The sequence below is a fragment of the Falco biarmicus genome, chromosome 4, assembly GCF_023638135.1.
Source record: "Falco biarmicus isolate bFalBia1 chromosome 4, bFalBia1.pri, whole genome shotgun sequence".
NCBI classification, from domain to species: domain Eukaryota; kingdom Metazoa; phylum Chordata; class Aves; order Falconiformes; family Falconidae; genus Falco; species Falco biarmicus.
The window spans coordinates 99,419,009-99,446,373 of record NC_079291.1 but is presented as its reverse complement, the minus strand read 5'-3'; the positions used below and the strand labels follow the sequence as shown (position 1 = coordinate 99,446,373).

Sequence of the window (27,365 nt, the reverse complement as noted above, 5' to 3'; positions counted from 1 at the left end):
CTAGGGAAAGCTCTTCAGGGGGGTGTTGAGTGTCTGTACTGTGGGATCTGAAGCCTGGCTTAAGTAAGCACTGTGTAGCAGTGTTGGGGTGTCCTTCTGGCTGTCAGCAATGGGTTTGACCTGCCTAGGTCCTTTGCAATGACAAGGAAAGAGCAGGCTACATTAGAAAACAGGCTTTTTAGGAAGAGGAAATGTGGGGAACTACTGAGAGCACTCACATGTGGAGAGAGGGTACCAAACCATGACCTTTCTAGGCACGTGCATGTCTTGTCAGTTTGGGGGTTGAGTTGGTTTACACAAGCTTCGGCTCTTAATGCCTTTCTTGCAGGAGGTTCTGATGATGCTTGGGCAGATGCAGAAGACATTTCAGAGGAAGATTCTGCACTTAGGTTTGTATGCATCACTGGGATGGGGAGAAGGGAGTTTGTACCAAAGCTGTCTGGCTCAGCCAATCAGTTCTGCTCTTTCCTAGGCTGGGCTTTGGGTACAGGCTTGAGACCGTCACCAAGCTTGGAGTCTTGCTTTCCTTGCTTTTGAAAGAGTCTGGAATGCTAATAGCTGGCTGAACCCAGTGTAACTGAAGCCTGCTAATCTCTTGCCAGAGGGAAGGGCTGGAGACAAAAATAATATATTGCCATTTAAAAAGGTATTTGAATTACACAGATGCGTTTACTTCATCAAAAAGTACTTCTGCAGGCTGAAGAAATTGTTCTGTATATTATGTGCTTGTTGCAGAACAATGAGATATGGGGAGGGACCCTAAGCACCAAGTCTGCAGTATCAGTTTGTTGCAGAGTCTGACTGATCTGTGGAGACAAGGCTTGTGCTGTGCAGCTAGAAGCGGTTTGGGGAAGAGCTGTGGCAGTATGGTGCAAAGAATCAGACTCAGCGTGGTGAGTCTTCCATGCTCATCTTGCGTTGCCTTGTTCTGTCTTGCAGAAATGCAGACTCCCAGCTGTTTGACAAGGTCAGAGGGCATGACATCAAGCTGCTTCGATACTTGTCAGTCCGATATATCTGTGACCTGATGGTGGAAAACAAGAAGGTGAAGTTTGGCTTGAAGTGAGTCTAGGTTCATTTGTTTTTCTGCAGGCTTTGGATCGCAGCTAGTGTAGCCCTTACATGTGAATTGCTATTGAGTATGCACTCAGCATTCTGGGAGCAGTCCCTGAAGGAGATCAGTTAGCTAGTGCTGTAAAAAGAACCACAAGGTTTTAGGCCAGAGAAAGCTGCATCAACGGGCAAGATAGCTGCTTTCATCTGTCTTCTGCAGTCTGAGTAGGTTTTCTCCATAAAGCTTGTGGTGCTGCGACACTCACCCCTTCAGAAAGGGGAAAATAAAGGACCTCTCTGCTTGGGTATAGGAACAAAGGGAGGTGTTTCTCCTGGTATTTCTCTCAGGGAAAAGCTTTAGTGGTTTTGGGCTGTACCCAGTTTATTGGGATGTGTTGAGTAAGTTCTGCCCCACTCACTACTGCGTCAAGTCACGGCGCAGGGAGATGTGAGAGGTAGCTTTTGGGTTGCTAGTATCTCCATGAATAATACTCTACAAATGTCTGATGTTTTCCTCTTGTCCTGTGCAGTGTGACGTCTTCTGAGAAGGTGGACAAAGCTCAACGTTACGCTGATTTCACGCTTCTCTCCATCCCATATCCAGGTACAGGACTGATGTCCAGAGGGACTCCCAAGGGACAGGTGACAATCCGTTTCTGGGGACTGGGAGCTACCTGTGTGTGTGTGTGTGTAGTGAAATGACTGTGGCTTGCTGAATATTTCCTGTGCTCCCTCTGGAGAGAAGCTCTTTTAATCAGAGAACAGTGCAACAAATCTGGATGCTCTGGTAGTGTGAGTCAGCATTAGGCACTCTTTGAACTAGCAAAATCATTTCTCAGCAGTTCTAATTAGTTCAAGCATGGAGAAAAAGCCCCAGAGGTGGAGCTGGGGTCAAGATGGCCTTTGACACCCCCACAACTCCAAACTACTACTTGGTGCAAGATACATATCTTGCTCTGTGTTATGTAAACCCCTAATTCCTAAGAGTATTTTCTAGTCCTGGTGTTTCAGAGCACCACTGTAAGATATCCTCAGTGCTAGGCAGAGCTGTTAACCTGAGCCTGCAATGTACGACTGAGATGCAGACCACTCAAGCCTGTCTCGCTGGCTATATTGGTCCCTGTGCCTAGCAACCACTGCTGGGTCACTTGCTGCACTCTTAAAGATGAGCTGAATATTGCTGCCTGCCTGCTGATGTCAGGCTTGGTGATAGGATTGGATGTGAGACTGCTGTGCTTGAAGTCTGTCTGCAAGAAAGGACTTCTTTCTCCCTTGTGCACCAGGAAATGGAGAGGAGGAAAAAAAAAAAAAACAAAACCCAACAAAACTGTTGTGGATGATCCAAACCCAAACTTCTCCTTGATTGCTAGTTGTTGCCCTTAAATGTATTTTCTTTTTTAAAAAAATGACGTGTATTTCCTTTCATATAGAAATGAATGACAACTCAGAGAAGCTGCATGAAGATTTCTATTAAGTTTGCCATGCAGATTGCCAAGGTGTACAGAAATAAGAGTACTGCTGGTTTCTGTAGCATATGGCACAGATATATGTTGCTGCCATATGCCTCGCCATACCTAGAACATGAGAGAGACAGTGTACACAGGTCTTTTGTAGGATATGTAAAGAACGAGGAAGATATAAGCTGTAGCGTTGTTACTGTATGGGGATCTGCATACTATATGCAATATTCAGTGATGGTCCTTCCTCTTTTGCCATCTGGGACAGCTGCTTTCTTTTAGCAGCTCTTCAGTGCTACAGTAGAGGTACACCTTGTAAAACTGGAAATTCTGCCTGCAGATGTTGCCTGATTTCAGCAGTGCTGGTCCATAGGGAAATGTTGTCATTCTGTTAAATCTGAGACATACACATCTAAGGATGAGCAACCCATCTAGTGATTGGCCAAGTGCCATGATACATTCTTACTGATGTTTCCAGGTTTGCATTACAAGATACTCTGTTTATAATTTGTCTCTAAAGTTACTCTGAGATCCTGTTGCCTTAGGTGAGTGACGCAGTGTCCAGACATAGAATCTTAGCATTGTTTATGTTGGAAAAGACCTTTAAGATCATACAGGCCAACTGTTAACCTCACGCTGCCAAGCCCGCCACTAAACCTTGACCCTAAGTGCCACATCTACATGTCTTTTAAATACCTCCAAGGATGGTGACTCCACCACCTCCCTGGGCAGCCTGTTCCAGTGCTCGACAGCCCTTTCAGTGAAGAAACTTGTCCTGACATCCAACCTAAACCTCCCCTGGCGCAACTTGAGGCTGTTTCCTCTTGCCCTATTGCTTGTTACCTGGGAGAAGAGACCGACCCCAGCCCAGCCCAGCCTCCTTTCAGGCAGCTGTAGAGAGCGATACGTCCCCCCTGAGCCTCCTCTTCTCCAGGCTGAACCCCCAAGCTCCCTCAGCTGCTCCTCATCAGACCTGTGCCCCAGCCCCTTCCCCAGCCCCTGCCCGGCTCTGGACACGCTCCAGCCCCTCAGTGTCTGTCTGGGAGTGAGGGGCCCAAACCTGAACCCAGGGTCCGAGGTGCGGCCACACCAGTGCTGAGCACAGGGGGACGGTCACTGCCCTGGCCCTGCTGGCCACACTGTTTCAGGTACAAGCCAGGATGCTGTTGGCCTCCTTGGCCACCTGGGCACACTACTGGCTCAAGGTCAGCTGCTGTCGACCAGCACCCCCAGGACCTTTCCCACCAGGCACCTTCCCAGCCTCTTCCCCAAGCCTGCAGCGCTGCGTGGGGTTGGTGTGACCCAAGGGCAGGACCCGGCACTCAGCCTTGCTAAGCCTCACACAATTGGCCGCAGCCCATCAGCCCAGCTTGTCCAGATCACTCAGCAGAGCCTTCCTATCCTCAAGCAGAGCAACACTCCCACCCAAATTGGTATCATCTGCAAACTTACTGAGGGTGCATTCAACCCCCTCATCCAGATCGTTGATAAAGATACTGAACAGAGCTGAGCCCAGGGGAACACCCCTGTGCCTGGCCGCCAGCTGGATTTAATTCCATTCACAACTACTCTTGGGGCTCAGCTATTCAGCCAGCGTTTTACCCAGTGAAATGACTGTCTAGGGTGAAAGACTTGGGTTAAAGTGGGGTATCTGTAGAAACTTTTGTGTTCTGCAGTGCAGAAAAACCCTCTTTTCCATTTGACTGGTAGTTGGCATTTGTAGATGCCTCTACTTACTGCCATAATCCCCCCATTCTTTGCTTTAAGCTGTTCTTTAATTGGAGTTAAATCTCAACTGACAGATTGCTTCCTGACTCTGTTTTGAGGGCTAGTGCTGTCCTTCCACAAAGATTATTTTTTTATTATTATTTTGCCGTTGGTGTTACTTGTGACTTGCAGGGTAGGAATCATTGCCTGTGCTCGGTGCCTGGCACAGGCATGTCGTGGTAACGTGGGCGCTGTGGCACCGCTGGGACACACACGGTACATCGGGAGAGGTGTTTTGTGTAGCCTGCAGGCAGCTGCAGTGCTAATGGTGCTGCTCAGCTGTGACTAAGTGACTGCAGTTTGCAGCAGAGACTTCAAATAGTTGTTATGAGAAGAACAGAGCCAAAGGATGAACTTGAGGAGGGGAGGGCTTGGGGGAAACCTTGGAAGTGGTTATGTACCTGTTTCCTTCAGACAGGGCAATTCACATGTTTGAAAGAGGAGACTTAAATGTGAGAGAAATCACAGCCATGTCTGACAGAGCCCTTTCTTGTTACCTGCAGCAGATGCCCTGTGAAAGTTGGCTTTCCCCAGGGCTCCGCCAACACCTCCTTTTGCTGGTTGCTTCTCACGCAGCATGACAGGCTGATGCCTTAGATCTGTGCAAAAGCCAGTGGCCCTGGAAAGTGTAGCTCCTTGGTGAAACCTCTTGTTTGGGAAAGAATGAAATCAGTGCCTCAAACTCCACGTTTGCTGCGTGTTTGGAGTTTGCCCTTTGCTGTGTGAGTGTGTTCACTGCCAAGTGCTCTGGGTTGTTGCTGCTGGGAGGCTGTGCTGCACCCTGTACTGATGATTACTGCTCTTCTCTTCCTGCAGGCAGTAGTTTTGATTGGTCTGGTGTTCTGGAGCCTGGGGCTGCCAGCACTTCCAGTCCCACAAGGCACTTCAGTTGTTAGATATCAGTTAGCTGAACAGTTGCTCATGGTCTTTTTTTCTTGCAGGCTGTGAATTTTTTAAGGACTACAAAGACCGGGATTATACAGCTGAAGGTCTTATATTTAACTGGAAACAGGTATATGGGTATTGCAACATGGAGAGCTGTGGGCTGTACCGGGCTTAAGTCTTGCCTCAGAGTTCCTGAGTGATGGTATATATGCCATGCTTATTTCTGATCACAAGGAGGAAACCAACAGGACAAACAAAACAGATAGTGAATGTACTAAATTATTCATTGTAAAATTCCTATGTAAAATAAGTGAATTGTTATCCTGAAGTCCAGGATGCTTGACCTCTCATGGGCGGTATGGGTTGCTCCTGTTTTTGAATTTGGTGTCTTATTGACAGCCTCTGTTCTCAGGTCTGTCTTCATATTCTGTGTCCTGCTGAGGAAGATTATTGAGTGGAGCAGCCCTACAGGAATTCAGAAACTAATGTGATTTGTCCCTGACTTTCACCGTTGGGAGCACAGAAAAGCTCCGCTTATCCACTAGTCCTTCTAAGAGGCTATGAGTTAATTCTTAGCACTTTTTTGCATCCCGCTTATCCACTAGTCCTTCTAAGAGGCTATGAGTTAATTCTTAGCACTTTTTTGCATCCAAAGATGCTTTGCTGAGATGTTTTCTTCTAGGTGCACCATTTGGCATTTGTTGTTTTGTTTTTTCTGGAACTCGCTGCCTTCAAGTCATGGCTTTTCTCTGACCAGTTGTGTTTGGGTTTTTTGCAGGATTACGTAGATGCTCCATTAAGTATCCCAGTCTCTCTGACCCAATCTCTGAATATTGATTGGAGTGAGTACCAGGTGAGCAAAGCAGGTGTCTCTGTGGGAGATCAGAGACTCACTCAGGAAGCATCAGTAAAGATTTGAAGTCTGACTTGCTCCTGTTGCCATAATCTGGCTCACTTCATACCGTCCCAGCGGGAGCAAGACTGCTTACTTGACTGTTCAGAATGGCAGTGGAAATCCTCTACCCAAAAGCTCTGTGGCTTGGTGTGTCCCGAGGCAGCTGACTGTAATGTCAAATCTTTTTCTGTAGCTTGCATAAAGCTTGCAATCCATTGGGGAGATACGTCACTAACAGGGGTAAGGAGCATGCCAGGAAAGGGAAAGCAGGATTACTTGTTGGCAATCTTCGCTCGGCACATGCTTGCAGTGGGCAGGCTTCCTTGGCTGCGGAGAGTCCTGAGAGAGGTCAGCTTACCTTATGCGAGCAGTAGGCCAGTGACTAGGCACCTTCTTCGTGGGCATGCAGGGTGCCTGTCCTGTAGGAGAAGAGTAGAAAATCATAACTGACCGTGGCGTGTCTCCATTCCTTATTATTGTGACAGCATCGCAAATGACAATTGGATTCTTATGTTTTCCCAAGCTTCAAGGTTTACCTTTGTCTGTTCATACCAGGGAGCATCCCCTTACACTGCTGATTAGTGTGCTCCATTTCACACATTGGTGGACGTACCAATCCCCCCAGGTTTTGTGGTGATTGACTGCTGGAGCGTGTTGTGCTTCTGTGCTCTGTGGCTGGAAGCACTACAGAACTAGCAGAGCTCCCTGTGCTGGGCCGGTGTGGGTCAGTCAGTGACATAAATAATGTTTAAGTGCCAGCGTAAGCAGAATTGCAGAAAAGTAGCTTGCAGTGTTGAAACAGAACTAATGGGACCACAGCGTGTTTATGGCTAGAACCTTGTTCACTAGAATACTGAGCAGCCAGTATTTTAAAAAGGATATTAAAAATGGAGGAGGGTGTAATAAATAGATGCAGAAATGATCTGAGGACTGGAGAAGGTGCTTCACTTAAAGCTGAAGTTCTCAATCTGTTTAGCTAATCACAAAGGTGATGGAGGGTTGACTTGATTAGCGTGTAAGTACGTTTTCAGGGAGAAGATACTAATTCTAAAGCACTCTTCAATCTGGGGAAGAAAAGCTGCACAGGAAACAATATCTGCAGTCTGAAATCAGACCTTCAAATAAGGAAAAGCATTCTTGTGTATTACTTTTGAGGATGATCTATTGGAACATGCTGCCAAAGGAGCAGTGAGCTGTCACCCCTGGCTGAGATGTTTCACTGGGCAGAGATATTGCCAAGCACAAGCTTCAGGCTGTATTTGGGGCAACTGAACAAAACTTCCTGGTTTCTGCTATAGAAAGATCAGACTGGATGATGAGATAATTCCTCTGGCATAAGCACAAGATTGGGTTGAATTGGGCAGATAAAAGACTTTGGAAGTATGGGGTTTTCTGCCCCAGGCTGAGCGTGTTCCTCATTTCCCTACTCTTTTGTTGCTGTGCAGGCTTCATGGCAGAGCAATATGTTCTTTGACTGACAGTAGTCTTAAGCGTGGTTACACACACAATGCGCACACATGCAAGCACACAGCAAGTGTTCTATTGCTGGGGGTCAGATGTTACTTACACCGCTAACACTGTCACAATGAAACATGTTTCCCTCTCCTTGCCTTTTCCTTGCTAATGCGATCCTATTTTCCTGAAGCTAGTTCTGCCTCTGATCAGACCACTGAAATTCCCTGCGTCTTCTCATGACACAGTGGTTAAGAGTGGCATGCTTGAGCTTGTCCTGATGTTTTTCACCTGCATCTCTTGTAGTGCTGGAGGTCTCTGAGTTCAGAGCCCTTCTGTGGTGCTGCTGCTACTTGGGCGTTACTGCACAAGCCCAGTGCCTGTCTGGAGCAGCTGGGAGTGGGTCAGCCCTCTGCAGGCAGCCTGCTGGGGCCGTTTGCAAGGGCCGTAGAGTTTTGAGCAAAATGCTTGGGTTGTGGGAACGAGCTGCTGACTTTGGCCTACTCGCCCCATCGTGCTACTTGCGTCACATACACAACTGTAACATGGCTGCTGAGCCCTTTGGTGAGGTGCACGTGTGCAGGGGGCTGCAGAGCAGGGTCAGCACTCTGCAGGTGTTTGCTGGCTCATGTTAGTCTCTGAGCATGGGCTGCTTGGAGCTTTGGGGCTGCTGGCAAGCAGGTTCTGTGCCAGCCAAGCAGACAGCAGAGATGTCCTTTTTTCTTTTTTCTTTTTCTTTTTTCTTTTTTTTTTTTTCCCCACCTGGTCTCTTGTCCCAGCGTGCCTTTTGCAGAGGATGGGGGGATTGATTAGAACACCAAGGGGAAGGTCTGTCTCTCCGAGGAATGGCTGTGGGATTATTTCTGCTTTGGTGGGGTTCTGGATAGAGAAGCCAAGAGCGTGGCAGGTTCTGAACTGCCAAACACCCTTTTGTTGTGGGCAGACCCTTACCATCAACATTTCCCTTTCTGCAGAGCTGGGACCTCGTACAACAGACACAGAACTACCTAAAGCTGCTGATCTCCATCATCAATAGTGATGGTAAGGTAAACTCCTTGCTCCCAGCAGTCTAACCGGAGCAGTCGCTGTCTCTGGAAGAACAGCTGATGATATTAGTGCCACTGTGGATCAGTTCCCAATACAGAAGAGATACTTTATAGAGAGCTTCACTTCTCTCCCTTCAAAACAGGGTGATGATCCTAGCATCTCAAGGCTCCAGCTCCCTTAGAAAGGGTCTTGCTGGTTCCTTGAGAACTCTCTCCTCCCAAGGATGGAGGGATATCTGAAAACTTTACCTAATGTTTTACTACTTCAGAGCTGAAGAAAAGAAACATTTTTTCCTCTGCTTGTTGACTCCAGCTCTTATTTTGCTGGACACCCGTGTTTTGTCCCGCCAACCCAGGGTCTCATTAGGTGCCTACTTAAGAGCCCTTTCCATCTTCTGTCATCACAGCCACCCCAACTCTTTGAAGGGTAGATATTGCCCTGTGTTGGCATCCCACTCCCTTTGGGCACTGTGACTTTGTACCTAGCACCGTTGGACAGATGGAGCTGTGGCTGGCTCCGCCAGCATGGCCATCAATAGACTCCTGCAGCAGCTGTGTTGGGACACACTGCAAATTTTGTGGAGAGCCCAGGATTTGTGCCCTGTGTGTGGCTCCGCTCAATGTATATCGGTAGGAAGGCTGGTGAGACTGAAAAAGTCGTGAGTTGGAGCAGGTTTCTCTCTGATGTGGGGATACATTGTGATGGTGAGTTGCAGCTGCGTAGGTGTATGTTCTGCGTAGCAAAGTGATGTTCATACCTAGTGACTTCATGTCCTGAGCAGCTGTCAGAACCAGTACAGCACATCAGCTGGGGCTGCTGACAACCCAGGACACTCTGAGCAATTTGTTGGCTGCCATATGAAAGACAAAATGTTCTGGCTTGGTGGCTGAGCTCTGCGCTTGAGCCTGGGCTGTGGGGATGGAGGGTAGCTTGTCTCTACAGATTTGCCATAAAGAAAAGTTGTTGCTCTTGTTGAAACATCCGGTTTTTTTCTTCTTCCTACCTCTGGAAAAGATGACAGCGGGCTCCTGGTGCACTGTATATCCGGCTGGGATCGAACTCCGCTTTTCATCTCCTTATTGCGCCTCTCCTTATGGGCTGTGAGTACCTAGCTGACCTGCTCTGCTCCTGGGGGTGATTGCTTGGAGGGTGACTGTGTCACCAGGAGGTGGTAGTAGAACAGTTAATGTTCCTTTTGAGGGTCTTGGCTTCAGAGAGGTGTGGTTTGGCTTTGATGTGGAGCCCAACACGCTGTCCTGCCATCAGACACAATATCACAGGCAGGTAGAGCAAGCTGGGCATCTTGGATCAGCATGACAGTGTTCAGTAGATTGTGAATTCCCATGTGCCCAGGGCTGCTGCCTGAAGGTTGTTCTCATTTGCTTTGCAGGATGGGCTGATCCACGCGTCGCTGGAGCCATCCGAGATTCTTTACCTGACAGTGGCCTATGACTGGTTTCTCTTTGGGTAGGTACATTAAGTTTTACTCACACAGATATCCCTGCATAGCAGGCTAGAAGCCTTCAGGCCTCATCTTTGGTGTTTGCTTACAACCAAAGGTGGGTGTTGGGGCAATTCCCAATGAGCTGTGACAAGAGAGGCTGATGCTTTTGGTTGTTTTTTTTTTTACCTGGAGGCTCAGGCCATCTGGCGGTTCATGACAGCTTGTGCTTTTCTGCTGATTCTGGCTTCCTGCGTCTGACTGAGCTTTCCCTTGCTCTCTTTTCCAGGCACATGTTAGTCGATCGACTCAGTAAAGGAGAAGAGGTGAGTGTCTGGTGGGGGCAGTGGATGAGCACTGCTTTTTGTTCTCAAGGTACTTGTTTATGGTAGCAGCATTCACTGCCTGCTTCTGGTAATATCAGTGGTCTGGCTGGGCTCTAAAAAGATTGTTCAGGTGCTGGAAAGATGAGGCAGGAGCCTTTCCCATCACTTCCTGATGCATAAGGTATATAGGAATGCTTTTCTCTCAGTCTGCAGTTTGGTTGGTGGGTGTTAGTCCTGCCAGTTCCCCTGCGGTGCCATTAGTGTTCAGGCCCCTGGTGAAAGGGTGCTAGGACTTGCTGTTCAGCTCAGCAATGAGAAGGGATGCTTAAGGCATGTGACTCCTGGGAGCTTGTAAATAAAGTTGTGTTGTCTGGCGTGCTTGTCCTGAGTGCCAGCCCTCCTGCCTGGATGCTGCAGCTGCATGTGGTTTGCATGTCATCGTAGGCTCATGGAGCAGCTTGTGCTGGCTCCAGTGTGTGTATTTGGCGGGGTGTATCTGTGGGTATACAGATGGGTCTGGGAGGCAGTTAAAATTAGTGCAACTAATTCTCTTCGAAACTTTTACTGTTTAACAGCAAAAAAATGATTGCTCTGACTGTAGATGCAGTTCACTGTAATACTATTTTTTGATACAAATAGAGAGGTGGGGAGTATGTCTAAGCCTTTTGTTAATCCCCTGCTCCTCAGACTCTCACTTCACTAGGGGATCCCCTGCCTCTGAGCAGCAGAGCCAGGACCCTGGCCTATTTTCCATCTTCCAGGGGTCCAGGACCCCTGTGTTGGTATTGTTATTCCCATTCATTCCTTTCCCAGAGCTCTGCTGGCTCTAGCCCGGCAGCTCTGCTCTGCCGCCTGCTTGGCCCAGGGCAGAGCTGGCAGCTGCAACAGGAGAGGGGTGCATGGCTGCCTCTAGCACTCCCTGCTCGCTGTGGCAGGAGGAGAAGGGCTCAGCTCTGCGCGGGTAGATGGGGTGGCAGAGGCACCGCAGAGCGAATACCACAGAGCAGACGTGCGTGGCAGGGCACGAGCTTGGGACCACAGATGCTCCAGGAACCGCATGCTTCCAGGTGTGATACAGCTGTGGTGCGGAGGTGGAGCATGCAGCTCTAACCCTGCCAGTCCTGCTGGGCTTGCTGCTTACCTGGGTGTGTAAGCAGAGGCTGGGGGCCATCTCTTTTCCATTCTGCACTGATGGCATAAGTACCTGCCGTGTGCTTGCGGCATGTGTGCGAGGCATTGATAGGGGATTTGTCATACACCTTCCTTTCTGGGCCTCCCCGTGGCAGGGAGAACAGAGGGTCGGTTTGTGTAAGAGAAGGCCCAGGATGGGATGGTGGCAGCCTGTGGCTGGTAGCTGCAGATTTCTTGCTATCTCCTCGTCAGCACCTCCCCGTGAAGATAAGAGGCTGCATGGAGCCTCAGGTTCATTCCTGAACCACTCTTCTCTCTCCCTTTGCTCAGATTTTCTTTTTCTGCTTCAATTTTCTGAAGCACATCACCTCTGAGGAGTTCTCTGCTGTGAAGTCGCAGAGGTAAGGAGCCTGTGCCTGCTGCTGCATGGGCTGCAGAGCCAGGGAGCTTGTTAGTGCTGTTTCTTTGGGGAGATGGAAACCCTGGTGTCCTGGCCCAGTTTTCTTTAATTTATTCTGCACTCTGAAGGCTGCAAAATGGGGACGAGGCTTGTGAGGTGCCACGTCGTGCTCTGAAAAAACTGTCCATGCTGAAATGTGCTCTCTGCTTAATGACTGTCCGTGGCTGCTTTAGCACGGATGAACCCAGAGATATGTGCTCTGGCTGAAGCAGGCTGTGCAGCAAGCTCCTTCAGGCACTGCTGGGGGGAGCGGGGTGGCTGTTCTTCAACAGACCGCTAAACGTTAACCCCTTCCTCTTTCAGGAGGGGCAGAAAGAAATAAAGCCCACCCTGGAGACTGAATAAGCACATCTGCCTGCAGCCTGTTGCCACCCTCTCAAAGCACAGGGGATATGGGCTGGGACTGTTAGGAGAGTCAGATACTGCGCACCGGTCCCATCCCCTCCCTCTGCCCCTGCACAGCTAACTCCTCACTGCTCTGATACTGCTGGGTACTACAGAGATCAGGCTATGGTCACCCTCCACGCAGCGCTGAAGCGTGGTTGAGGTAACTTTGTCTTTCCTTCCCCAGAAGGAAGAGTTTGCCACCTGGCTTCACCCTGGAAGAGATCTGCATGCTCAGTGAGTGCTGCTGCCAGGCATCGGTGTCCCTGGGTGCTGGTAATGGTCGATCGCCCTGGGGGGCTTGGGTTCCCAGCCTCAAGGTGACTACAAATGGCTGTGCTTCCCTTGGGGCCTCACAAGAACCAGCCCCAGGGCACGGGGGAAGCGTATTGCTTAAAGGGAGAGAAGGTGAGCAAGACCAAGCTGGTCTCCAGGTAGCTGTGTTTTCTTTTCTCTAGAACAGAGAGATCGAGGCAGCACCACAAGTCTGAGCAGTGACTTCTCCCTGGGGATGGAAAGCTCCCCTGGAGCAGCTGGGAGCTTCACCTATGAAGCAGTGGAGCTGATGCCAGCAGGAGCACAGGCTCAAGCAGCATGGTGAGGAGATAACCACTCAGTGGGGCTGCAGAGCAAAAGGTGCAGGTTCTGAGCACGGTAGAAAATATACTTCTGAAGTCCCTCACCCTCCAGGTCTGCTCTCTGTGACATGGGTTTGTTAGAGGGGAGGGAGGAATTTGGCTGTCAGAGGCTTTGCTGCAACTTGTGCTACAAGAGCTGCACCAGAAGTTGGAGACCACCCCATGTTCAAGACTGTCAGGCTTCTGCAGGGATGCTCCTGAAGCTTGTCCCCTGATGAGGGTAAAGCAGCTTTATTTCATTTTCACCACTTTCACTGTTAAACTTCATCCAGAAAGGATTTCATTACTTTTAAAAGATGGTTCCGAACTACCTGGAAAATAACATTTGGCAGCAGCCTCCCCAGGGAAAGATAGAGACAGTTTAGCTGCCCTAAAATGAAATCTCATCAGTTTCTGGAAGAGATTATACAGGGGAATATCTGCAGTTAATGGTAAGTGGGCTGGGTGGCCAAGAATCCCCTCTAAAGTTTAGCCCTTCTAACAGCACCAGGCGTGTGAGCTGAAAGCAGGTTGCTGCCTGCAGCACTGCTTAGAGATGCTTCTGGGGGGGGGAATATGCAAGTCTTGGTGCTCCCAGTTGATAGAGGGTGACATAGGAGCCACCTGGGGATGCAGGTAGCTGTCTGGAAGCAGGGACTGGGGCAGGTATCTGGTGACTCTGCTGCTCTGGGACGGGCGTTGTGCTTGCTTGTGGAGTTTCTGGTGCTGTTCGGGGATTTCAGAACCTTGCTGTAGGGTTGCCCCTCTCAGTTTAATTTTTCTCTCCTCTCCCTCAGCACATGTGAAGATGCTATTTTATATTGCAATTATTTTAAATTAAAACTGGGTTGTGCTGGAGGCAGTTGAAAGTCCTTTGGGACTGAGCCTGCAGCCATGCTAGTGGCAGCAGCCTTTCCGAAGCACATTGCGATTCAATTTATAAAACGCTGAGAAGAGGGGAAGAGAGAATCTTCCTGCAGAATCACAAAATGGAGACGGGGAGTCCTAAACTGCATTTGCCAAGTGAGCAGCACAGAGTCCTCTTTAACACACAGAGCCTTCCTATCCACAGCAGAGTGACTGCAGCAAGTAGAGAATAACTTTCCACTTGCCTGGCTGCAGGGTAGTAAACTGGAAGCATTTGTGTTGCTCTGAGTGCTTAGGATATACAGACTAGATCCTGCAGCACAAAACCTACACATGATTTTCACAAGATGTGAAGTGACCGGAGCATGCTGGAAAAGATCTGCTGCACTTGTGTATATCACAGCTTGGTTTTGTGATGTGTTTTCTAACTCTGGTTTGCTTTCATTCATGTTGGAGACGTGGGGCTGTATTGGGGCTAGCTGCTGCTACCACAGGGATGCTTTGGGCCCGTGCTGTAGGTGTGAGCTTGGGGAAGGGAAGGCTGTGAGCCTTGCCATGAGTGCTTAGCAAGAGGACTGGTCATGGATGTCTTGCTGGAGGTTGTTGAGACTGTTGTGGAGAACAGGTAGGGCTTGATACAAGCTGGGTGAGCTGGGCTGTGCATAGTGTGACAGGGGAGAGGAGGGGATGTGCTTCATTGTGTTGTCCTGAAAACAGGTAGCCTCAAGGTCTCCTTGCAAGGAGAGGCATTTGGTTTTCAGTTGTACAAGCCTTTTTCTGCAGGCTGTGCTGGGAGATGTTGGCAGCTATAATAACATGAGATGAATAATGCTTGAGAGAGGCTGTGGTGTGATGTTTGAGGGTGGACACACTTCAAGAAATGGAGAGGATATCATGCTTTCCACTGTACAATGAGCCTGTCTTTAGCTGCAGTAGCTGACAGTGCTCAAGATCTCAAAGCTCAAAGAGATGCCCTTCCAGATTTCAGGAAGAACAGCATCTTTTCTCCTTGAGTTTGTTTGCTTTAGACTTCTCCTTTTTACTTGTGTACATAGGGACATCTTTGCCCAATTCACGGTGGTTTTGGAAGGGGAGAAATTCTTGGGACTCTTCCAGGAGAAAAAAAAAAATTACATCAAAAACACTGATGTAAGAAAGAAAATCTTCTGAACATGGAGCAGCAGTGATATGAATTAGTCCCAGATCCGTGTGCCTGTTTGGCATGTAGCTGGCTCGTACTGCAAGTTAAGGCCTGATGCAGCAATGGACAGTGAATCATGCCCAAGTCTGAATATGCTGGCTAGAAAAGCAGCTAGAGCAGTTCTGGGCTGTCAGCACAGACAGGGAGAGGACTGAAGTGCACCTACATCTGGAGTGACTGTCAGCTCTGAGCACGTGGTCAGAAGTGTGGTCAGTGATGCCTGAAGAGAATCACTAAAAGCGAAAATAACACCGGAGGTGTGGGGGAAATAACGCTGGTGCTGTCTCCCTGTTACCCTCATCAATGTGCACGAACGCCCACCTGGGTTGAGCTCCTCGGCTGATACGCTCTGTAGTTAGAGCAGATTGAAATGATCTTTCCCTGCTGGGAGGCCCCTTGCTTGAGGCATTTTTACAGCTAGACTAAACAAAGCAATCGCTGTATTCGTGTGGGCCGATGCATTCTCCTGTCTCTGATTTCCAGGTAACGTGGATGTGATCTATAAAAGAATGGGCTAAGATGGGTTGAGCTCAGTGTACCCCTGTCACTGAGCGGTTACCGTGACTCACGGTTCCTTGGGAGGGAGGAGGGCAGGTTCAGTGGGAACAAGAGCTTGTAGCTGCTGGGGTAAAATCCAGCCTGTTGTGGAAAGGCTTCCTAGTTGGAGTATGTGGGAAAGCCAGCTTTCTCACCAGAGTCCTCCATCCCACAGGAGGAAGAGCTGTGCATCATCACCGCAAGCCGTGCTCTGGAGCAGGGCACAGCAGTCTGAAGACAGGCTGCCTTCTGCCGGGATGGTCGAAGTCAAGTCCTCCAGCTCCTCTTCATCAACCCATTCTGATAACTTCCTGAGGATTGGAAGCAGCCCACTGGAAGTGCCCAGATCCAGGTGAGATGGGATGGAGTACAGCATTTCTCAGCAAAATGAGTGTCTCGTTAAGGGAGTGCAGGGCTGCACTTGTGTGGCTCTAAGAACCCCGAAGCATACGCGTATCTACAAACAAGCTTCAGGAAGCCTGTTCCTCTCTTAGCCTGAGCTTGTGTGAAATGCTGGCCATTAAACACAGAAACTCCCGCCTCAGCCCATTTAGAGGAGTGAGGAACTGTGCTGATAACAGCTAGGCGTCTGTTCTGCCTGCCCTCAGTGCATGCTTCAGCTCCTGAGCTCTGGCATCTCTGCATCCTGCATGCTTGGAGCTCACAGCGCTTCCTCTGTTAAAGGCGTCCACAGGGGTTTGAAATGGCTGTGTTGTGCGAGGGAGGAAGCCTTTCAAACCGAGCAGAACTCACTCTGCATCTTTCCTCTCCCCCTTTCCGCCTTGCTGACCTTCCTGACACTGCAGGTTGGAAAAAAATCTGGGTGCTGGTGGCAAGCAGAGGTAGAATCTGCCGGGAGCAAGCTGCGAGCACTGTGCCGGCACAAAGGATTTCACCTGGAAAGCTGTGTGTTCCCACTGGGGAATGGGGACCCTGGACCTGATCCTAATCTCATGCCGTAACAAAGGATATTCTGGCACCCTTCTGGAGTCTGATGCTGTGGTAGGGCAAAGTCGAGTGGTGAGCTAGGCTAGGGAAGAAAGAACAGAGCCTGTGGAGCAGACACCGTGTGTTTAGGCCGACAGCGGATAAAGAGGCTCTCGATAAGAGGTTGCTGTTAACAGCATCAAATGCTTGTGTAGTCTCTGCAGGTTTTCCAGTGAGTCTTTTTCTATTGATTCCCTTCAGAAACAGCCACCAGCCAAATTTTAGTACTCTCTCATCACGTGGAAAATAAAATTACAAACAAGTAAAGCACTGAAAATATATCAGACTTTCTTACCAAGTGCCTTGATTCCAGAGAAAAATCACCATCTGGCAGTTTTCATAAATAATGCTACTGTTCTCCCCAGGGAAAAGAGATCAATGGAATGGTTTTGAGTTGTTGCTGGGACCTACCTCCACGTTCTCTGTAAAATGAAACAAATCTCCCAAGAAGAAAATACTGGGAAGAGAACAGCTTGCCTTGGGGGCTGCTTTTGTTCATGACGGTAGTGCCGCAGTTCCTGTGTGTGGTCTCATGCCATTCCCAAGACCTGACAGGTTGCTTAGTGCTGGGCTGGTGGTGAGCGAGCTTGCAGCAGTGCTGTGGAAGAAGCGGTTTATAATGCTTCAGCCAGACTCTGCTCTGCGAGAGTGAAGAGGAGAAACAGAGTAAGCATTGAAGGGGCTGAGCACCCAGTCCCTGGGGTTTATGTGCCAGGGGCTTGGAGCTGCTAAAGCCAGCAGTTTTTGTCTGGCTGTGTCTGGATTAGGTGTCTGTAAGCTTTTGGATGATTAGTGCCCGTTGGTGTCAGGTGTTCAGAAGCAGCATCTCCAGGGCTTGAGGCAGCAGGCAAGCAGGGTGGGGGAACTTGTTACTTCCAGGCCAGAGTCCCTAGGGGTGGCTTTTCCCTATGCCCCATAAATATTCCTGAGAAGGAGCTGCAGTAAGAGGTAAACGTTCTGTGAAATCCACTGTAAACATTTTTCTGACCTTTATGATAGCTCCTACTGTGGAACAAAGCCATCATAACCCTCCAATGCAGCAAGGTTGCACCAGTTCACTCCCAATCCCTGCTGACTTTTGTGGACAAGGCAGCGTGAAGGGCTCAGCTAGAAAAAAATACATGATGGGATAATAAGGGATAAAAGGGGAGCAAACACCACACACAGCCTGGAACCAAGCGGACAGGAGAAGGGAATCAGTTGTGAAGCCAAAGTGGTGAAATTGGCTGCATGCAAAGATGGTTAGCCTGCTACAGTTACGCTGGGTGGAGACTGTACACCTGCATGCTCTCCATCCCTGGTATCAGCTGGGTTTGCCCTCTCCTCTCAGTGTGCAGGCTGGAGGAAATAAGCCTAGAGACCCTGCAGGGGTGGGTGGAATTGTCAAGGCAATGGCTGAACTAAGCTTCTCTTTCAAACCAAGTTGTCTGACACATTCATGCTCCTTTGCCTCCTAGTCCATGGCCAGATCAGTCAGTCTGTGCCCTGCCTGCCTTCCCCGGGGTAGTGCTGCTAACAGCTCTGCCAGCTGAGGGCTTGAGCAGCGTGTTGCCTTGTCAGACGCTGACATGACTTGCACTTTTGGGGGCCTGAACACGGTATGTTTTCTCCCAAGAGAGGGGTTATGTCACCACTTGGCTTTGGTCTCCCTGCTTGGACTATGTTAATCTGCATTTGTCTGGTGAGCTCCATGCAGGTAATGGATATCACAGTACCTTCAGCCACCGTTTTCCATCCTGAAAAGGATGGATCCCATCGGGTGGATAAAGAGGAGTGTATCTGTGATGGAAGGAAAAGGTAAATTCTTTCCCTTCACCCCAGAAAAGTGGTGGGACTAGGATGGAAAGACTGGAGCACAGAGACTGATCAGGATGCCAAAAATAACTTTATCTCTACAGTGCTGCTGGCAGGGTTAACAGCCAAGGCTCCTAAGATGAAGAAACTATTGTACTTGACTTCCTAATCCTCTGGTGGTGTGGCCATAGCAACAAAACACTTAACCACTGCAGCAGCAGTTGAGGAAAAATGGTTGCTTGTAAAATGCCAGCAGGCACCCTTAAGGTAGTTCATGTAAACAGCCCAGTCTGGGTGCTGGCAGGCAAGGGAACGTGAAGGCAAGCCAGCGAAGAGAGATGAGCAGAGCCTGGGAGGAGAACTGTGATGTCCCAAAGGAAGGAGTCACAAATGCGGAGTCAGCTGGTGGGAGCCAAGCCCCTCTCCTGACCAGGCCATGTCAGCATTCCGGTGCTGACAGTGCCTCACCAGCTGGTCTTCTGAGTCCTGCTCTGATCCAGAGGTCCTGGGTATCCGTAAATCCCAGGATGGTTCTTGTTAGGCAAAGCAGAACAAAGGCAAATTCTTAGCTTACCCCAATGCGATGGTAAGATCACATCTGCTGAGGGCAAACATGCATGAAGATACTGCATAGCCTATTTACAGAGTAGGACAAGGTGCTGATTGTTCTACAAGCAGAGTCCGAGTGTGGCAGATAGCGTGCATTGAATCGAGCTCCCTGCGTGCAAGTGGGTAGCGGCTTGCAAACCATGTTCTGTGTTTGCATTTGACACAGTCTAAGCATCCCATGGCACTGCAGGAAACCCCTGTATCTGTGTCAGGGATTTAGTGTGTGTGTACGTAGCGCTAATGTGGATTAGCAGTTGGATAATCTTTGGTTGAATGTGCTTTTGCTAAGTCAATTAAACAAAACCCAAAGTACTGTGATCTGGAGAGTTGAGATCTTCAGGAGTTAAATTGTGGACGATCTGCTTTGATCAACAGCCACACAGACCTCTTACTTAAAGGGCTGCAGACTGTTCAGCTGTGGGTCTGGGGGGAGTGCAGTGAGCACAGAGAGGGACAGAGAAGCTGCTGTCCCTTGGCTTTGGGTGTTGTGTTGATCATGCTGAAACTGCAAGCACACTGTGTCTTGCTCTTACAGCCACCTGGCTTGGAAGCTGTAACTGCGGTTTGACAGCTTGGGATAGTGACCACAGCAGGACAGGAATTGTTTACAGGAATGTTTTCTGGAATTATTGCACAACTGTGCCACAAAATGGGCTTGCCGGCTGGCACATGACTGCTGCAATCAGAAATAGTTGTGCTCGCAGAGGACTGGCTGCTCAGGCTGTTACGGCACTAACACAGCCTGTAGAGAGCTGTCTGGGATTCAGCCAGGGCTCTCAGCACAGCTTTCTGCCAACTCCTCCTTGCCAACATTTCCCACGCAAAGGTGGGAAGGGCTGCCCTTTACTCCAGGTTGCCACAGTCTGCCTGTGCACACAGTACCTACTTAACGCTTCGATTTGAGGCACAGAGCATATGCTGGCAAATGAGCTGCTTCCCAAATAGTCCTAGGTGTGTAGAAATATGGCAGGTGAGCGGGGGCAGCACAGGGCAGGATGAGAGCCTAGCTGTTGGCACTTGGCACTCATCTCAGTTACATATTAAGAAAGGGAAGGATCCCTGACTGTTGCTCTGCCTCCGGTATTGGCTCTCCTCTGGTAGGCGCGTGTCCGTGTGCTCTGAAATACTCTATCTTGTGCAGCATGTTGCATGGGAAGCGCTGACCTAATTAAAAGGAACCGTTCCAGGCTAGGAGTTGCCAGTTTATGGCCTGCTAGAGGTCCTTCCTTGTGTGAAGGAACAGCTTGCAGCTCATCTCTGTTTTGCTAATCTAATTTTGTTAATCTTGCACTTTTGAGGGAGTTTCTTCCCACTCATGGACCTGAAGAGGTGGGTGTGTGAAGCTCACTTTCATTCTCTTTCTGTCTGCTATTAGATGTCTGTGGCAGAGACAGCGACTTGAAGGCTTGCTGTATCTCATCTCCCCTAACCATGTCAGCTTTGCTGTAGTCATCCAGCTGCTTCCCAAGACCTTCCACACTGCCCTCACAGCTAGCCAGCCTCTGGCATGGCCGTAATGTGTTCCAAATGTGTTGTTCTTAAAGGCTTGGGGACTGGTCCTGGTGTCCCAGCAGCCTGTCTTGCTCTGGGGGCCTCACTGAAGCCCTTTTTCAGCCTCTGCAGCAAGACTTTACAAGGAGCCTTCAGGGACAGAAATAACAGGAAGACTTTCGCCTCTAGCATTGATGAGATTGTGCTGGGATACGTTTCCCCTAGAGATCTGGTTTTGGTCTCAAGCCAAGTTCAGCTTTTAAGAAGCTCTGCTGTTCTTGCAGTGCAAATGCAAGGTTTCCCATGCCGTGCCTTCCCCACCTGTCTTGCCCAGCCGTGGCCTCTGCTGTCTCTTGAGGTTTTTCAAGATGTTTGTTGGTTGTGACACTGCCTCAGGAGCCTCCCTTGAGGAGGTATTGGGGATAGAGGGGAAAGTCTGCCATGATCTCTTAGCTCTGCTGGCTAGGCTCAGATATATAAACCAGGAGAGAGATGACCTGGACTCACTGCAGAGTCAATCAGCTTATTCAATTAATCAACAAGTGTTTATTCTGCTGCCTGGAGGTGAGACACAGAATTGGCTGCCTTGAACTCCTAGACTCCTGTGCTGTTAGGGTAGATGTAACTTGAGTAAGTGCACAGCTGCTTGGCAGGGCCAGGGACCCCAGGAAGGCTTAGAGGGCTAGGAAGCCGCCAGGAGTGGCTCCTTGTGGAAAGTACACGATGCTTTTATCAGCCTATTCAAGAAAGGATTCAAGAGGTGACTTGAGAGACCTCCAAGAGGTGGTATAAGATCTAAGTCTGATCTTAGCTGACAACCATGGAAGGTGACAAGCAACTGGAAGCTGAAGCCGCACACCCAAAGCAGGAAAATTTTCTGCTCATCTTCAGCACAGACTTACAGACCAGTGTGATTGATGATACCAGGCACGGGGACCTTTTTACTGTCCCTGGGGCCCTGGATCATGTCTTACTCCTTTGCTTGGCATGGCATGGGCACAGTCTTCTAGGCAGGCTCCTGACACTACTCTCCCTTTGCAAGAACTGCAGAGCTCTGCTCAGTTCTCTTCACCTGCTGGAGATCCTGCCGTGGCCCAATCTCTCCTCTGCCATCCAGTCTTGCCCTCTTCAAAACCTTTGTTTCTGCCTGGCCCCAAACCTATCCTCTGTTCAGCAGCTCATTACTTTTTTGACATAGTCATGCCCCTGTCTACTTCCAGCCCAAGTCCATTGCCTGCAGACCTCCTTACTGCTTTAGCTGAAATAAATTCTTGCCACTGTGTGTGATACTGCTATTTTTCCAGCCTGGCTGTGCTGTACTGTCAGGAGGTGACATCCTCCTCTTCCCTCTGCACTGAAGCAGTGTTCCTCTATGCTTCTCCCTGGCTTTCTGCACTCTTCCTACTGTGCTTCCAGCATGGCACCGTGCTCTAGGCCCAAATGCTCTCCTTCACGCTGACTTCCTCAGCTTTATCTTCCCAAGGCAGGGAGAGGAGTAGATGTCACTGAACAGCTGCTCCCTTTCCCTTACGAACTCCTTACATCCCAGGGGAGGTTATCCCTGTCTGATCTTCAAAAGGTCTTCCCAAGAGTATACACTGCAGTCTTGCTTTCAATGAAATACTCTTGTCCTTGCTGCAGCATTGCGTGCTCTAGGAAAAACACCTTTTTGCAAGAAGGGATTCTCCCATTATTCTGAACCTCACTCCTCAGTTCGTTGAGCAGCCAAAGAACAAGAGCTGTGCAAGGCAGGTGAAGCTCTGCTCTTCCTATTTTCTGCTGTGGTGCCCTTCCAGAGCCTGAACTTCCAGACAGCAGTGTTACCCCCAAGCTACAGGAGCATCATCACTGTGATGGGAAGCTGACAGGCAAGGAGCTGTGTGACTTCCCCTTCTCTGCTTCGGCAGCCAGCTCAGGACCACATTTCAAACATCTCAAACTTGGCCATATCGATCAGACTAGTTAAATAGCAGGCTTGGAATTAGATCGAGATTGCAAATAGGTTTCCTGCTGTGCGTCTTGCCCTACCCTTGCCTTCCAGTCTTGCTGAGGTCCTTCTTGCTGTGGGAGATCCTGTCTTTCTAGCTGTTCTCCTGGTCTCTTGGGGAGCAGCTGCAGTGCGCCACTGCTATTCTTAGCTGTGAAGACAGCGTGCAAGTACCTGGCCCAGCAGAGCTGGAGCTGGTGCACTGCTATCTGCCCAGCAGTTCTCAGATAAATTATCTAGAAGATCTTGATGGTGTGTAATTGAGTAGCTCTGCCACAGGCTGTGCTTCCAGCTATGTGTGCTCTGCTGTGCAAGCAGGGCACAGTAATTGCTTGCTCCCCAGAAGCCAAGAGCTCTGGGTTAGTCTCAAGTGATTGTGCCCTCTTCTCTGAGATTTTGGAGGGACTCCTCAGATTCACTTACCAGATTTCATGCTTCCTCCTTTCCTGGCAGGAGGTTGCATACATCAAACAATTACCCTCCCTTGACTATTTTTCCTATCCTCGATATTTTGCCACCTGGTTTCTGGCACAGTCCATTCTTCTAGCACAGGAATGAAAAGATCTTCAGATGCTGGGTGGTGGTGGGGATGCCCTGGGGACATCTTGAGCAGTGACTGGCTCTGTTCAGGTCTGGTGTTAATGCCTCTGAGTGATCTGCTTTCTAGCGGCTGCCGGACCAAGGATCTCTAAGTCTTTCTCAGCACTAACCAAGTCACAACCTTGATTCTCCATCAGGCCTTGACACTGCCCTGGGATGTGCTGACAGCTACAACAAGCAACAGGGGAGTGCCCCCTGTACAGCACAGCAGCCACATCTGTGAGGGATTCAGGGCAGGACCTGCTGTTGCATCTTGCTGATGGGTTTCACAGTTCTGCATGGCCATCTGCTTCTTGCTGGCTCTGTCCTGTCCAGCTCCCGGTGTGCTCCTGCTGCTTTGTCAGCCCCAGCCAGCTTGGCTCTCACCTCGCTTTCAAAGGAAAGGCTTGGCCAGAGGCCCAGCCAGAGCTGCATGTTGCGCCCTGGTCCCTGAGTGTCAAAGCTGCTGGCACAGGCACTGCTGGCAGGCAGCCCGACAGGTCCCTGGCACCAGCATTAGTGAAAGGCATGTGGCTGAATGACCTGACTGATTGCGCCGTCTCCCTCTCTCTCTGCCCCAGATCGGCGGACCATTCTCTGCCCGGATCTTCCGTTTCCACAGACTTTGGCAGCTGGCAGATGGTGACAGGGTGTGGCAGTATTCGGGAGCAGGCAATCCTGAGCGCAGACGCCTCTCTCCCTTGCAGCTTCCCGGATGAGTTCCCTTGCACTTGCCTGTAAGTGTCTCAAATGCAGGATCTCTCCTTGGGTCTCTCAGCTGGCTGCGAGTGCTGGAACTTTATCACCCTGACACTTCCGAAGAGGCCTGGGAGCCCATGACAGACTGTCCCGTCTTCCCTGCCTTGATGCTTTCCATCCACAAATTCAGTCACTGAGCACTCTTTGCTTGTGCTGAACTCGGAAAGAAACCCACCTTTTCTCTGCCTCATTACGGGAGGACGCTTTGCCTTCTGCAGGAAGAAGAGGCTTTCCTCCCCTGAAGATGCTGAATTTGGGCATAATTGAGTGCACTTGAGGATGCATGCTTGTAAGGACAGGACTGGTTACCCAGATTTTTTTGCTTTTGGATCTTGCTCATCTCCATCTCCCCGCTGGGGACAGATCCTTGCTGCAACAGGAGAGGGGCTTTCCTTCTGTAACCCAAATTTTGTCTGACCACACTCAGCATCATTTGCAGGTGCTGTGTCTGGCCAGTGCAGAGCAGCAGAGACCCTGCATCCTGCCACATCTTGTCATATAAAATGGCTGGGAGGCAAATGTTCCTCCCCAGATAGAAAGCCACCTCTGAGGAAGCTTGAAAGACAGGAGATGCACTTTAATTGCTGTTAGAGGAGAACCTTGGCTTGTGCCTTCAGGCTGCAAGCTCTCAATCAAGAAACTGAAATGGCAGATCAGAGGCTGCCGCTAGCTAGCTGTGCTGGAGTTGTGCTGCCAAACACTTGCAGTCTCTTACCGAGATCTGAGTACGTGCTTTGGAGGCAGAGGGCAAGTGACATGAAAACCAACATCTCCTGTGAGACAGGCTAGCTGCCCTGGCTCATCTTCTCATGTGGCTGTGTGCTGGGCCACTGAGCAGAGCAGCTGCCCCAAGTTACAAAGCAGCAAGACCCATGAATTGGCAGATGAAAAAATCATGAGAGGTGTTGGACGTGGCTTGGCCAGGATTTGCTTCCTCCTTTCATGAGGATGGCTGATCTGCTCCTGCAGTTGTTTGGAGATGGGTGAGGGAGCAGAAGGGACTGAAGAATGGGCATCTGAATTGGTGACTGCTTTACTGTGCCCTGAACCTGGCTGCGCTTGGTGACTGCTGATCCCCAGCAAGTTGTTGCTGCCCTTGGAGTTGGATCCAATGTCAGAATAGGGAATTCAGTAGAGAAGTGTGAATTGAAGTTGAGCTCTGAATCTGCCTGTGCTGAGACCATAGGCTCGTGTGGTTTGGAGGCCAGCTGCTTGGGACAGCCTGCTTCAAAGGGAGGGGAACAGCATCAGTGCTGCTCCCTTGGGTGTGCAGCAGATGCTGCAAGTGCTTTGCCCTGTTCAGCTCTTCACTAGAGCTGTGGGATGCTCAGATGCTGGGACCAGGCGCTGTGTGGAAGAAGGGGTGAAGACATCCCAAGGATGTTGTGTTGACCTTAACCCAGGGCCTCCACTCTGTCTCTGCTCTTAGCTCTGTTTGCTCAGGAGCCCATTGTGGTTTTATCCCAGTTTTTTGCAGGCCAGCACAGTATGAGTTTTTTGAAAATCAAATTCCATTTAAGTTCCCACTTTACATCTCAGCTGGCAGCAGTTCGATGAAGGTATGCTTTTCACAGCCTACTTCTTGTGCTTGTGTGGGGCTTGTCAGGGCTTACTTTGAGCTGGGGCTTTGACAGCCTCCTCTCATCCTGCACCCCAAGCTGCAGACAAGCGGGCAGGCTGTAGGAAGCGTCGCAGGGCAAAGCACCGTGGATTTGGCAAACGCGACCTGCCTCCCTGTTTGAACTGCTCAGAGTGAAATGGTGCAGCCGGTCTGCAGGGCTGGGTGTCAGGCAGTGGCTAGCTGCTTGGCCCTGCACCTTGGAGTGTCTCACTCCATGAAAGTAACCTAAAAATCTAAATACAAAATCTGCTCTGTAAAGCGGTGCAAGAGCCAGAAGACACGAGACCTAACTGCTGCACGCCCTCGCTTACCTTTGTGTGTGACATGTAAGATCACTCTATTCGGGTGCAAGTAAGTCCCGCTTTCACGTAGCTTATTTTTAATGCTAGCAGGTTTGCGCGTTCCACGTCCTAATTAGGTTGCCAAAAAAGCATCTTTTTTATGTGTTTAGATATGTTGCCTTTTTCCTTTGCCCTCTGTCTTCTCTTTATTATCAGACACTGTAAACAGCGGCCTGGTTGGCTGCCTCAGCATCGCTTGCTGTTTATAGGCCTCCCACCATATCCTCTTGCTGCTGTTTCCGGACCAAAGCTGTTGGCTGTGGGTGGTTAACACTTCCATTCAAATGAGCTGTGCCAATTTATAGCCAGCCCAGGCACTGGAGAGATTAAAGAGAATTTTTTATGGGGAAGGTTCGCGCTGTGCCCTTGGAGTGACCTTTGAGGAATGTCTTATTCTCTCTGGGAACCACCGGCACGTCGCAGAGGCACCGCAACAAAGACCGTTTCAGGCTGGAGCCCTTGGAACAGCTCCCTCTGAACCCTTGTCTTGCTTTCCCCTGCTCCCTGAACTGAAATACCACCTCCCCTCTGCTCTCTTCCCCCAGCCCTTAACTGTGTGGGTGGATCAGCTGGAGAGGAGAGCAGGTCCCAGGGGAAGCTGTGCCCTACTCTGCACACAGCCCTCCTGCTTGCAGAGAGCAGCTGTGCCATAGAGCAGAAGTAAAATGCCGCTTGGCTCTCTTCTTTCCACAGCTGGAGCGCTCCTTGGGGCTTCTGTCACCTTGGCTGCCCCCTCTCCTCTCCCCTTCCCCAAAGCTAGCTGTGCCGGCACAAGCGCCCGAGGCTGGGACTGGTGGAAACGAGGGACGGTGGCAAATAGGTTGGAAGCAACTGTCCAGGCATGGCACGTGCGGACAGGCTCCATCTGGGAACGCCATGCGAGGAGGGGAGGGAGCTGGTGCAGGGGCTGACGTCAGCCAGCACCCGCTTGGCGAAAGCAGCGCTTTCGTGTGAACCGCGGCCTCGTCAGCACCGTGGTGTGGGAGACCTGGGGGGGAGCGGGAGGCTGGGGCTGCGAGGGGCTCCATGGGAGGGTTGGCTTGGGTTGGCTTGGGCAAGGCGGCAACCGGCTACTGTAGCCAGAGCCTTTTGGGGCTGGTGCTGCTTTGACCGGCAGAGCCAGCTGAGCACCACGGCCCTGCTGGTGCTGTGGACAGTGCCCCAGCGCTGCTGCCAGCCTCCTGCCCTGCATCAGGAGTGAGAGCTGGGCTGGGGAGAGGGATGGCGGCAGTCACTGATCTCCCCCTTCTCTCCCCTAGGCTGGTGTCAGCGAGCGACCGCGAGTCCCGGCTGGAAGAAGTGCGTTCTGCCTTTCTGGCCAGCTACAGCCGGACCATCGGCCTGAAGGCCGTGCCCCCCAGCCCCTCGGGGGCCATCGGCGGCCTCCTCGAGCAGTTCGTGCGGGGCGTGGGACTGAGAGGCAGCAGCACGATCTGAGCGCGGCGTTCCCCACCACTGGCTGGAGACCCCCAGGGCTGGCGGGTCCCCCTGGCCAAGCCCTGGGACCCCCTTCCCGGTGCCGGCACCCGCAGCACCCAGCACCTGCTGCCGCCCACCCCTGCCTGGGGCTGGGGGAGCGCCGGGGGGCTCCGACCAGTAAAGACCCCCGAGCTGTGATCTCTCCTGCCTCCTGTCTGGGCTGCGGGCGGGGGGCGGCGGGGCTGGGGCGGGGGGCGG

General features: G+C 50.5%; 1 protein-coding gene across 3 annotated transcripts in view; it reads left to right on the top strand.

The window, feature by feature from the left end:
* The window catches only part of MTMR14 (myotubularin related protein 14), a 34,421-nt gene extending 7,116 nt beyond the window's left edge, over window positions 1-27,305 (top strand). For 2 of the 3 annotated variants that reach the window (XM_056334904.1, XM_056334906.1), the window contains 15 exons: window positions 329-389; window positions 940-1,062; window positions 1,584-1,657; window positions 5,219-5,289; window positions 5,941-6,015; window positions 8,484-8,550; window positions 9,571-9,656; window positions 9,947-10,023; window positions 10,287-10,323; window positions 11,785-11,855; window positions 12,486-12,535; window positions 12,757-12,895; window positions 15,696-15,872; window positions 23,549-23,704; window positions 26,948-27,305. In XM_056334904.1, the coding sequence (XP_056190879.1) occupies window positions 329-389; window positions 940-1,062; window positions 1,584-1,657; window positions 5,219-5,289; window positions 5,941-6,015; window positions 8,484-8,550; window positions 9,571-9,656; window positions 9,947-10,023; window positions 10,287-10,323; window positions 11,785-11,855; window positions 12,486-12,535; window positions 12,757-12,895; window positions 15,696-15,872; window positions 23,549-23,704; window positions 26,948-27,125 (1,442 nt within the window). In that variant the 3' untranslated portion in view covers window positions 27,126-27,305. The remainder of the gene's footprint in view (window positions 1-328; window positions 390-939; window positions 1,063-1,583; window positions 1,658-5,218; window positions 5,290-5,940; window positions 6,016-8,483; window positions 8,551-9,570; window positions 9,657-9,946; window positions 10,024-10,286; window positions 10,324-11,784; window positions 11,856-12,485; window positions 12,536-12,756; window positions 12,896-15,695; window positions 15,873-23,548; window positions 23,705-26,947) is intronic. The other variant, XM_056334905.1, reaches the window with a different exon arrangement.
* Window positions 27,306-27,365: the final 60 nt, after the last annotated feature.